Genomic DNA, 12,173 nt, shown 5'->3' with positions numbered 1-12,173 from the left:
CTGCCATACATTTTAGTCTACTTATCTGATCAACCTTAGTCAGCTTTCCTCTTCTACCTATGTAATTCACTTTAAGTTTAAGGTTTTTGTTTGAGACTGGGATATGCCACTTTCAAACTTAACATGGAATACAATTGTACTAAGTCACTTTCCCACCCCCCACCCCTGCAGAAAATCTTCTAATATGAGATTGCTTAAAGCTGCCTCATTGCAAAATAGTTTTACTTAACTTTTAGTTAACAAAAAGTCTATCAGGCTCATATTTAAAATTGACAACTGATCTAGCATCAATTACTGAAGAGTTTTCCAATACTACTGTGTGTAAAAAGCATTTCTTAATTACACTCCTGAAAGGTCCAGCTCTAACTCCTAAACTATGATCCTTAGTCCTGGACTCTACAACCAGCAGAAACAGTTTCTCTCTATCTATCCTATCTGTTCCCCTCAATATCTTGAAAACTTTGACCAAATCAGCCCTTAACCTACTATATGTCAGTGAATACAACCTCAGTTTGTGTAATCCCTCCTCGTAATTTAACCCTTCAAGTTCAGGTATCATTCTGGTAAATCTAAGCTGCACTCCCTCTAAGGCCAATATATACTTCCTACGGTGTCGTGCCCAGGACTGCTCCAGTACTCAAGGTGTGGTTTAACCAGTCTTTAGTACTGCTGTAGCATAACTTCTACCCATTCTCCACCCACTGCACCTTGTCCTCTAGGTATATAAAGGCCAGCATTCCATTAGTCTTTTTGACTATTTTCTTACTTGTTTGTGAAATTTTACTCATCTATGTACCTGGACCACAAGTATCTTTGGACATCCACTGTTTCTAGTTTTTCACCATTTGGAAAGTATGCTATTCTATCCGTATATAAAAACAAAAAACTGCGGATGCTGGAAATCCAAAACAAAAACAGAATTATCTGGAAAAACTCAGCAGGTATGGCAGCATCGGCAGAGAAGAAAAGAGTTGACGTTTCGAGTCCTCATGACCCTTCAACAGAACTGAATGAATATTAGGAGAGGGGTGAAATATAAGCGGGTTTAAGGTGGGAGGGTTGGGGGGAGCGAAGTGGGGTGGGGTGTGATTATAGAGACAAGCAAGCAGTGATAGGAGCAGATAATCAAAAGATGTCACAGACAGAAGAACAAAGAGGTGTTGAAGGTGGTGATATCTAAACGTATGTGCTAATTAAGAATGGATGGCAGGACACTCAAGGTATAGCTCTAGTGGGGGCGGGGTGGAAAGACTAACAGGGCATAAAAGATATAGATTTAAAAATAATGGAAATAGGTGAGAAAAGAAAAATCTATATAAATTATTGGAAAAAACAAAAGGAAGGGGGAAGAAATGGAAAGGGGGTGGGGATGGAGGAGGGAGCTCAAGATCTAAAGTTGTTGAATTCAATATTCAGTCCAGAAGGCTGTAAAGTGCCTAATCGGAAGATGAGGTGCTGTTCCTCCAGTTTGCGCTGGGCTTCACTGGAACAATGCAGCAGGCCAAGGACAGACATGTGGGCAAGAGAGCAGGGTGGAGTGTTAAAATGGCAAGCGACAGAGAGGTTTGGTTCATTCTTGCGGACAGACCGCAGGTGTTCTGCAAAGCGGTCGCCCAGTTTACGTTTGGTCTCTCCAATTTAGAGGAGACCGCACTGGGAGCAACAAATGCAGTAGACTAAGTTAGGGGAAATGCAAGTGAAATGCTACCTCACTTGAAAGGAGTATTTGGGCTCTTGGACGGTGAGGAGAGGGGAAGTGAATGAGCAGGTGTTCCATCTTTTGCGTGGGCATGGGGAGGTGCCATAGGTGGGGGTTGAAGAGTAGGGGGTGATGGAGGAGTGGACTAGGGTGTCCCGGAGGGAACGATCCCTACGGAATGCTGCCGGGGGGGTGAAGGGAAGATGTGTTTGGTGGTGGCATCATGCTGGAGTTGACAGAAATGGCGGAGGATGATCCTTTGAATGCTGAGGCTGGTGGGGTGATAAGTGAGGACAAGGGGACCCTATCATGTTTCTGGGAGGGAGGAGAAGGCGTGAGGGCGGATGCGCGGGAGATGGCCGGTCACGGTTGAGGGCCCTGTCAACGACCGTGGGTGGAAAACCTCGGTTAAGGAAGAAGGAGGACATGCCAGAAGAACCGTTTTTGAAGGTAGCATCATCAGAACAGATGCGACAGAGGCGAAGGAACTGAGAGAATGGAATGGAGTCCTTACAGGAAGTGGGGTGTGAGGAGCTGTAGTCGAGGTAGTTGTGGGAGTTGGTAGGCTTGTAATGGATATTGGTGGACAGTCTATCACCAGAAATTGAGACAAAGAGGTCAAGGAAGGGAAGGGAAGTGTCAGAGATGGACCATGTGAAAATGATGGAGGGGTGGAGATTGGAAGCAAAATTAATAAATTTTTCCAGGTCCCGACGAGAGTATGAAGCAGCACCGAAGTAATCATCGATGTACCGGAGAAAGAGTTGTGGAAGGGGGCCAGAGTAGGACTGGAACAAGGAATGTTCCACATACCCCATAAAGAGACAGGCATAGCTGGGGCCCATGCAGGTACCCATAGCAACACTTTTTATTTGGAGGAAGTGACAGGAGTTAAAGGAGAAATTGTTCAGTGTGAGAACACGTTCAGCCAGACGGAGGAGAGTAATGGTGGATGGGGATTGTTCGGGCCTCTGTTCGAGGAAGAAGCTAAGGGCCCTCAGACCATCCTGGTGGGGGATGGAGATGCAGAGGGATTGGACGTCCATGGTGAAGAGGAAGCGGTTGGGGCCAGGGAACTGGAAATTGTTGATGTGACGTAAGGTGTCAGAGGAATCACGGATGTAGGTAGGAAGGGACTGGACAAGGGGAGAGGAGGGAGTCAAGATAACAAGAAATGAGTTCCGTGGGGCAGGAACAGGCTGACATGATCGGTCTGCCCGGACAGTTCTGTTTGTGGATTTTGGGTAGGAGGTAGAAGCGGGCCGTCCGAGGTTGGGCGACTATCATGTTGGAAGGTGTGGGAAGAAAATCGCCATAGGAGATGAGGTCAGTGACAGTCCTGGAAACAATGGCTTGATGTTCAGTGGTGGGGTCATGGTCCAGGGAGAGGTAGGAAGAAGTCTCTGCGTCAACTCACATGATGCCACCACCAAACACATCTTCCCTTCACCGCCCCCCCGGCGGCATTCCGTAGGGATCGTTCCCTCTGGGACACCCTGGTCCACTCCTCCATCACCCCCTACTCATCAACCCCCACCTATGGCACCTCCCCATGCCCACGCAAAAGATGCAACACCTGCCCCTTCACTTCCCCTCTCCTCACCGTTCAAGGGCTCAAACACTCCTTTCAAGTGAAGCGGCATTTCACTTGCATTTCCCCTAACTTAGTCTACTGCATTTGTTGCTCCCAATGCGGTCTCTTCTACATTGGAGAGACCAAACGTAAACTGGGCCACCGCTTTGCAGAACACCTGCGGTCTGTCCGCAAGAAAGGCCCAAACCTCCCTGTCGCTTGCCATTTTAACACTCCACCCTGCTCTCTTGCCCACATGTCTGTCCTTGGCCTGCTGCAGTGTTCCAGTGAAGCTCAAGGCAAACTGGAGGAACAGCACCTCATCTTCCAACTAGGCACTTTACAGCCTTCCGGACTGAATATTGAATTCAACAACTTTAGATCTTGAGCTCCCTCCTCCATCCCCACCCCCTTTCCATTTCTTCCCCCTTCCTTTTGTTTTTTCCAATAATTTATATAGATTTTTCTTTTCTCACCTATTTCCATTATTTTTAAATCTATATCTTTTATGCCCTGTTAGTCTTTCCACCCCGCCCCCACTAGAGCTATACCTTGAGTGTCCTGCCATCCATTCTTAATTAGCATATTCGTTTAGATAATATCACCACCTTCAACAGCTCTTTGTTCTTCTGACTGTGACATCTTTTGATTATCTGCTCCTATCACTGATGCTTGTCCCTACAACCACACCCCACCCCAATTCTCTCCCCCCACCCCCCCCACCTTAAACCAGCTTATATTTCACCCCTCTCCTAATATTCATTCAGTTCTGTTGAAGGGCTATGAGGACTCGAAACGTCAACTCTTTTCTTCTCCGCCGATGCTGCCAGACCTGCTGAGTTTTTCCAGGTAATTCTGTTTTTGTTTTGCTATTCTATCCTTGTTGGGAACAAAGTGGATGACTTCACATTTGCCTAGATTGAAGTCCATTTGCGACAGTTTTGTCCATTCACTCAAAATACTGGCCATCATCACCAGGTAAACATCATCAACATTGAATGGAGTGTGGAGCTACCATTGTGGAATAACTGATCTAGGGCTATTGAAAAAGCAAGGACTATGAACAATGAACTGTTCTAACAAGGCATGTCGTAGCAAAGATAAAATGCTATCTAACTACATTGGAAAGCAGGGGCAGATCTGGCCTATCTTGCAAGACTCAGTACTCAGCAAACTCTCCAATTAAGTCAAAGTATCAATCACAACTGCTGGACCAAATCGAGAAGCTGCGTTAAGATGTGCTATGTCTGAAAAATTCAAGCTAGAATTGAAACTTGGGTGAAGAGGAAAGACTGCAAAGTTTCACATTGAGTCATGCAAATATGCATGTGAAGAACACCTACCTGTATTGTGAATGTGTTTTCTACTAAAATTGATGCATGTGGCAATAGCTGTGTCTGTGGCTAGTCAGTAATTTCAAATTGGACAACATTATTGTAGTATCAGAAATGATGGTTCTATGTACTATGCTGAATACCGAGCATTATTAATTTCCTTACCTGGATTCAAAGGGGCCTTGTTTCTCAGTTGGTCGCACTCGCTTTTTTGTGACAGGAAGTTTAGTTACATCTACGATTTTACTGTTTCCATTGTTATAAGTGAATTCAAGCAGGCCATTCCATTCACCCTGCACTCTGCACACAACAGTGTTCGTTAAATTGTGTTTTACTTCAGCTGTCACCCTGAAGAAAGAAGTTACACATTTCCACATCACATAAAAATGTGTTGGAATATAATCCATCAGAATTTAGTAAACTAAAAAGCAACTTCAGTTCCAGCTTCTTCTTATGCTATGAATATGGACAATCAAAATATCCAGGAGCAAGAATGAAATACCAGCTGAACACCCATCTTCTTCAGCTGTCAAACATAATTCTATCTACTTCTCGGTCAAATGGATGGAGCAGATTAATTTTAGTCTCCAAAACTTAGACAGACTGCCTTTGCCTTGGCTTTTATCTCCTTTCCCACTTGTGATCTGTGTGATCTGCCCAGCCCCTCAATCAAGCTACTCCCAATTCCCATGTAGTTATGCAGTTTCTTTTTTTACCCAATCATCCTCTCACGGAACAACTCTTTCAGGAGACTCACCTCTGACTCTACAGATCCTACCAGACTCTAACTTATCAGACTCCATATTTGGTGACCTAGTTAATAGTTCCCTTTGCCCTCCAATTGTCATTCTCCCTTTTAAAGCTACTGTTATCCCTGCTCAAAATGTCCATTCTAGAATCGCTCATCCTTCCCAAACTACAGACACATCTCTAACCACTTCTCCATCTTAATGAAAACTTTCACTCATATGGCCTTTTTAACATCTTAAAACATACTGAGGTACTTCACAGGAGTGTAATCAGTCAAAAATTGACACCTAAGCCAAACAATGAGACACTAGGACAAATGACTAAATGGAATAAGTGAGGTAGGTTTAAAGCAGTTTGGTTGAAGGCTGGAATTACAGTGTGACAAGCTTATGCAAACATTTTCCATTATTTTTACACACACACCATACACACCAGTGAATACAGAAATAGGCAGAGCCGGGACCAATGCCCTTGTGGGGTGATTTGCTAGTAATGTTGGGGGAGACTTAAACAACGTTGGCAGGGGATAGGAACCAGGTTGTAACATTAAAGAGGAAAAACAAAGTGCACCAAGAATTAGAGGATTCAAAACATTATAGTAAGAAATACTCAGGTATTATATGGGATCAGAGTAAAAGGAAATGTAGTAAGGTCTAAATTAGGTTTAAATGCATGTTTGTGAACGCAAAGAGAGTGGTAAATAAGATTAGTGAGCTGCAGGCACAGATAGTCATGTGAGAATATGATGTCAGGGTGACATCAAAGATCTGGCTTAAAAAAGGACAGGATTGATTACTAAATATTTCTGGATAACACGTTCAGGAAAGATAGAAAAGAAAGGAGGAGAGGTGGCAGTTTTGATTAAGCAGAATATTGCACTGCTGGAAAGAGAAGGGTCAAGGACAGAATCCATTTGGTTAGATTTAAGAAACAAGAGGTATCATTACACTACTTATAGTAGTGTATATAGTATATATACACTACTATAAGGCACCAACTGTTGGGAAAGATGTAAAGAAATAAACTTGCAAGGAAATTATAGAGCACAAAGTCGATACAGTTATGATGGGGGACTTTAATTATCCTAATATAGACTGAGATAGTAATTGTACAAAGGGAAGTTTCTGAAGTATGTTCAAGAGAATTTTCAGGTCAGGATGCTTCTGGCCCAAGTTGAAATAAAAGGGAAAGTGGCAGCATGAGTACGAAGTCTGCTGAGTGACAGGAAGCTGAAAGTAATAGTGAATGGCTGCTTTTCAGTCTGAAGGAAATAACAATGAGGATTCCCAGCAGTCAGTATTTGTTCCTCTGTTTTTCTCAATCTCTATCCACGACTTTGACTTGGATGTGCAGGGGCACAATTTCAAAACTTGGAAGTGCTGTGGACTGTAGGAAGGAAAGTGATATCAAGAGGACATAGACAAGTTGGCGGAATGGGTGGACATGTGGGCAGCTGAAATTTAATGCAGGGAAGTGTAAAGTGATATGTTTTGGTAGGAAGAACGAAGAGAGGCAATATTAAATAAAGGATACAATTTTAAAAGAGGTGCAGGAACAGAGGCACCTGGCATTTTGTGTACAAAAGATGGCAGAGCAGGTTCAGAAAGTGGCATGCAGGACTCAGGGATTTTAAAATGGAGATACATAATGCAAAAACAGGTATTATCGAGTACCTTTATAAAACACTGGTTCAGCCTTAACTGAAGTATTGTGTCCAATTCTGAGCATCACACTTATGGAAGAATGTGAAGGCATTAGAAAGGGTGCAGAAAAGATTGATGAGAATGGTTCCCAGTATGAGAGACTTCAGTTACATGGATAGATTGGGAGGACAGTAGGTTGAAAGGTGACTTTAGAGAGGTGTTAAAATCATCGGGTGTCTTATGAGATAGATAGAACCTGTTCCCATTGTCAGAATAGTCAAGAAACAGAGGCCACCGACTTAAGGTAAATGACAAAAGAACCAAAAGCAACAAGGAAAAACTTTTATAAGATCGGGAATGCACTGTCCGAGAGTGTGGTAGAGGCAAATTCAATCATGGCTTTCAAAAGGGAATGAGAAAATTATCTGAATAGAAAAGATTTGCAGGGTCGGGGCAAAAGATAGGGGAATGGGACTAGCTGAGCTGCTCTTCAATAGAATGGACACAGTAGGCTGAATGGCCTACTTCTGTGCTGTAACTGCTCTCTGACTCTAACAAAGGAGTAGGGACAATGACCCTGTTCTCGAATTGGAAAGAAGTGACAAGTGGTGTTCTGCAAGGATATATGCTGCGGACTCAACTACTCACCATATTTATTAATGGCTTAGATATCATAAGAGAGAGGCATATAGCCAAGTTTGGAGGTTGAAAGAGATTTAAGGTTCCATGGACAGATCACTAAAATTTCATAGTCAGCTACAAGAAAACAACTTTTATTACATAGCACCTTTAACACATTAAACGTCTCAAGGTGCTTCATGGGAATTTTTTGGAACAAAATTTGACACTGAACTACATAAGGAGATATTGGAATAGATGACCTAAAGCTTAATCAAAAAGGTAGATTTTAAGATGAGTCTGAAAAGAGGAAGAGACAGATAACTTTAGAGAGAGAATGCCAGAGCTCAGTGACTTAGCATCTGAAGGCACAGTGGCTAATGATGGAATGGTTTAGATCAGGAATGATCAAGAGGGCAGAAATAGAGGAGTGTAGATATCTGAGGGTTGTAGTGTTGGAGAAGGATACAGCGATAGGGAGGTGGGACAATGGAAGGATTTGGAAACAAGGATGAGAATTTTAAAAATTAGGCTTTTCTTAACAGAGCCAACGTAGGTAAGCAGGCAAAAGTGTGATAGGTGAACTTGGCATGGGTTAGCATACAGGTAGAAGAGTTTTGGGTGACCTCAGGCTTATGGATGGTGTAGATGGGATGCCAGTCAGGAGATCATTGGAAGTCTAGAGGAAACAAAGGCATGGATGAAGGTTTCAGCAAATAAACTGAGAAAGGGGAGTCAGATGATGTCAATGAAGTTGAAATATGCAATCTTAGCAATGGTGTGAATTTGTGGTTGGAAGGACTTCTCGGAGTCAAACATGGTGGTTCAGCCTCAGCCAATGAGAGGGAGGGAGTCAGCAGCGAAGGGATGAAACTTGTGGCAAGGACCTAAGACAATATTCAGTTGGAGACAATTTCTGCTCATCCAATAACGGGTGCCAGTCAAGTAGTCAGTCAATTTAGAGACAGTGGGGGAGTTGAGAGAGGTGGTAGTGAGGTAGATATCAGCATATGAGTGGAAAATGACACTGTGTTTTTGGATGAAAGGCAGCATTAAAGACTAACGGAAGGTTAGCCTTCATATCTAGAGGGCTAGAAAAGGAAAATTTTTCTATAGCTACACAAGGCCTCGGTCACACAACATTATGAGTACTGTGTACAGTACTGAGTGCTGTACTTTATAGAGGGGATACATTGACCTGGAAGGAGTGCAGTGCAGATTCACCAGAATGTTACCAGGGTTCCAATGGTTAAATTATGAGGAGAGATTATATAAACTAGGCTTGAATTCCTTGGAACATAGTAAGTTAAGGGACGACTTGTTTTATGTTTTTAGAATTTTGAAAGAAATTGACAGGGTCGTGAGACAGAAACATTTTCCGCCGGTGTCAAGTCTTGGACAAGGGGATATAACCATCTTGTCTTCATCACCCACATGCTGCTCTCACTGACAACTTCTGAAGAGAGGGGGTCAATTTTCATGTGTATTTGAGAATGCTTTATTGCTCCATTACTTTATTCCATCATATCAATGCCATCAGGCTCCTGTCTGTCTGACATCAAGTTGTGAATGAATCAAAAATTTTCCAACTGATCTCAGGCGAGGCTAACGTCATGATTTTCAACCCCTACCATAAACTTTATTTCCTTGCCACTGACTTCATCTGCCTGCCCAGGCTGCTTAGCAACCTATCCAATGCAGAGTTGAGCTTCAAACTCTAAATCCTATTGCCCACCAGATCAATTATTTCATCTCTTCAACAGAACACACCTCTATTGAAACCCTCAACCATGCATCACCTTGAGACACTTTTTTCAACATCCTGCTTGCCAACTCTGATCATTCACTCTCCATAATCTCTAATGCATATCAAATTCAGTTGCCTACAACCTGTTCTGCTCACTTATCCTCCCCATCCTTGCTCACCTATATAGGGCTCTTAATCCCCAACTCATAGCATTTGGAACTCTAGTCCTCTTCTTTAAATGCCTCCATACTCTCCCCATCTCTTCTCGGCAACCTCCTAGAGCCTTGCGACTCCTTGGCCCTCTCACTCTGGCTTTCTGTACATCACCTCTCCTAACATCCTGCCTTGGTAGCAAAGCTTTTGAGTGTCATGGCTCTACTCTCTGAAACTCCCATTTGAAACCCCTTCTCTCTATCTCACTTTGGCTTGGTTTTATTAAAGCCCATGACTTTAATAAAGCATTCTCCTCACTTTCCTCATTAAAGTTTTTCATCCATTCCAACCTCTATCAGCCAAATTGGGATATTGTTCTATGCTAAATACAAACTGTTATTGGAGCTGCAATCATAGAACAAAACAGATGTTTCAGAAATTTGAAATCCAAATGTCTACAGAACAGTTTTGCAGAATGAAAGTAAAACACTTTATAGTTATCACTTTGGTCTTTTAGTCATTGTCTAAAAAGAATCTACACTAGTTTTTGTGCTGTATATTCCTGAGTATTCACTTTATTACAGATTTGTACTTCATATTTCAATGTGTTTTTATCTGCTGTGCAATTTTCTTTACATTTAAAAGAAAGCTTTAAAATTCTATACACTTCTATTGCGTGTAAATGTTACCATAAGATTATTGATGCACGTAACTAGGGATAACTGTACCTGTGAAGTTTGCCACCATAAAATGGCTTTGTGTGGAAAGTTATAGCTGCAGAGTAACCTGTCTTTGCACAGTTGACATTAACTTTTCCTCCAAGTTCTACCCAAGGAACTGTCAAAATGGAACGAGCATACGCGCAAGGAAGGGTAAATGTGTACTCCTCTCCATGCTCCAAGAGGCACAATAGACCTAAATGGCAAAAAGATATTTATTTACAACATGAAACAAAAACAAAAATTGCTAGAAAAACTCAGCAGGTCTGACAGCATCCGTGGAGAGAAAGACAGAGTTAATGTTTTGAGCCCTTTTAACTCTTCTTCAGACTTCTGAAGAAGAGTCATAAGGGCTCGAAACATTAACTCTGTCTTTCTCTCCACAGATGCTGTCAGACCTGCTGAGTTTTTCCAGCAATTTTTGTTTTTGTTTCAGATTTCCAGCATCCGCAGTATTTTGCTTTTATCATTTACAGTATTTTCATTTGCATCACTTGAAAAGGCACTGCTACAACAGTACACTGTTAGAGTAGATACCATACAAATAAATTCAGTCTATGGTTTGTAGCCTTCAATGCAAGCTCAGAACATTGTATTATTAGCAATTTGTTTGTTATAAATTGGCTTGCATATTATCAAACGGAAAAGCAACCTATAAAAAGCATGTTGGGCATTTGGTCCAAATTGTTTTATATATTCTTATAGAAGAAGATAACTATTTTAGAACTATTACATGCACAAATTGAGATTAATGACTATCTAATATTTCTTTACAGGGTATCATGAGAATTCAAAATGCATGTGTCATAATAATAATTTCGAATGCAGTATTTAGAAAAAAAAATCAGGTGTCATACAAGTAGCTACTGGAAAACACCAGCACATTCCATTAAGCTATGTTCATTCATTATCCGGAGCCCAAATTTTAATTATTGAATAAACAGTTCTCCAATGGTTCTGAGGGGACGGGGATTTGTGCACTATATGATGCACACCAAGTCATACAGGAAAGCCCCAGATTCGTCCCCTGATCTATACTGTTGCCTGATGGGTGTCAGTTTCTCTTTTTTTTGAGGTGGGGGTGGTGGAATTGGAGTCAAGGCAGTGACCTGCACTATAAGTAGCTTCAGCATTTCCAAACTAATTGCAGGGATTTGAGGTGAAAGGGAAGTCAATCATGATTTGTCCTCTTAATAACCCCTCATGAATAATATGATTATTTGGATTCTGATTGAGGAAAGGTCCAGACTGAATTTTTATGTCGACACAGTATTCATGACCTAGACTCATATCTAAAATCAAGCAGTCTACTGGTTCCAACGTAAACAACCCAGTATGAGTCACTGCCTTGAGAAGGAAAAAAACATTCGAAACACAAGTTACCGGATAATGACTGAATTAAAGGGAAAGCAATTCCCTACCTTGAATGACATTCTTCATTCTTCAAAAGGATGCATCCTCCACATACCGCAGGATCAGCCCAGGTTGTCAACAGAGAAAATCACAAGGGCCCTTTAAGATAGTTTTGACATCATGTGATCTTCCCTTCTTGCGCCATATAAAGGCACCTCCCTGGGCTACTTTGTAGCTCTTAACCAGAGGGAGCAGAACAAAGAAATTGTCAACACAGACATACATTTAGCTTAAACATGGATTTTAAATACCCTTCAAGGAAATGGGAATGAAGGATTTGAATCAGCCGATCCTTGGTACGTGGAGGAAACTACAAAGAATGAAAGATAACCTCACTGGTAGATATTCATTCTAACATCCGCCACATACCATAGGAGCTTAACCCAGTGGTGCCACATAGTAGGCACGGGCTTCAGGTTCAGACTAAATATATGTAGCTAGAACAGGTTTTCCAAATCAAAAGACCATTCTTAACTCCAGGCTAAGTCCAGCCAATTTTGGTAAAAGGACTATTTTCAGATGCA

General features: G+C 41.9%; 1 protein-coding gene across 4 annotated transcripts in view; it reads right to left on the bottom strand.

Annotated features, from left to right (window-relative positions):
• Window positions 1-12,173, bottom strand: part of osbpl11 (oxysterol binding protein-like 11) — a 102,768-nt gene that overhangs the window by 13,268 nt on the left and 77,327 nt on the right. For 3 of the 4 annotated variants that reach the window (XR_005944616.1, XM_041201606.1, XM_041201607.1), the window contains 2 exons: window positions 10,246-10,432; window positions 4,772-4,954 (listed from right to left, as the gene is read on the bottom strand). Coding sequence is in view for 2 of the 4 variants with exons in the window: in XM_041201606.1 (XP_041057540.1) it covers window positions 4,772-4,954; window positions 10,246-10,432 (370 nt within the window). In the remaining 2 variants the exon portion in view is untranslated. Of the gene's footprint in view, window positions 1-4,771; window positions 4,955-10,245; window positions 10,433-11,657; window positions 11,827-12,173 lie in introns of those variants that run through there. The other variant, XR_005944617.1, reaches the window with a different exon arrangement.

Source organism: Carcharodon carcharias, chromosome 12 (assembly GCF_017639515.1).
Source record: "Carcharodon carcharias isolate sCarCar2 chromosome 12, sCarCar2.pri, whole genome shotgun sequence".
In the NCBI taxonomy this organism is placed as follows: Eukaryota; Metazoa; Chordata; class Chondrichthyes; order Lamniformes; family Lamnidae; genus Carcharodon; species Carcharodon carcharias.
The sequence above is the reverse complement of the archived record's forward strand: the minus strand, read 5'-3'. Positions and strand labels throughout refer to the sequence as shown.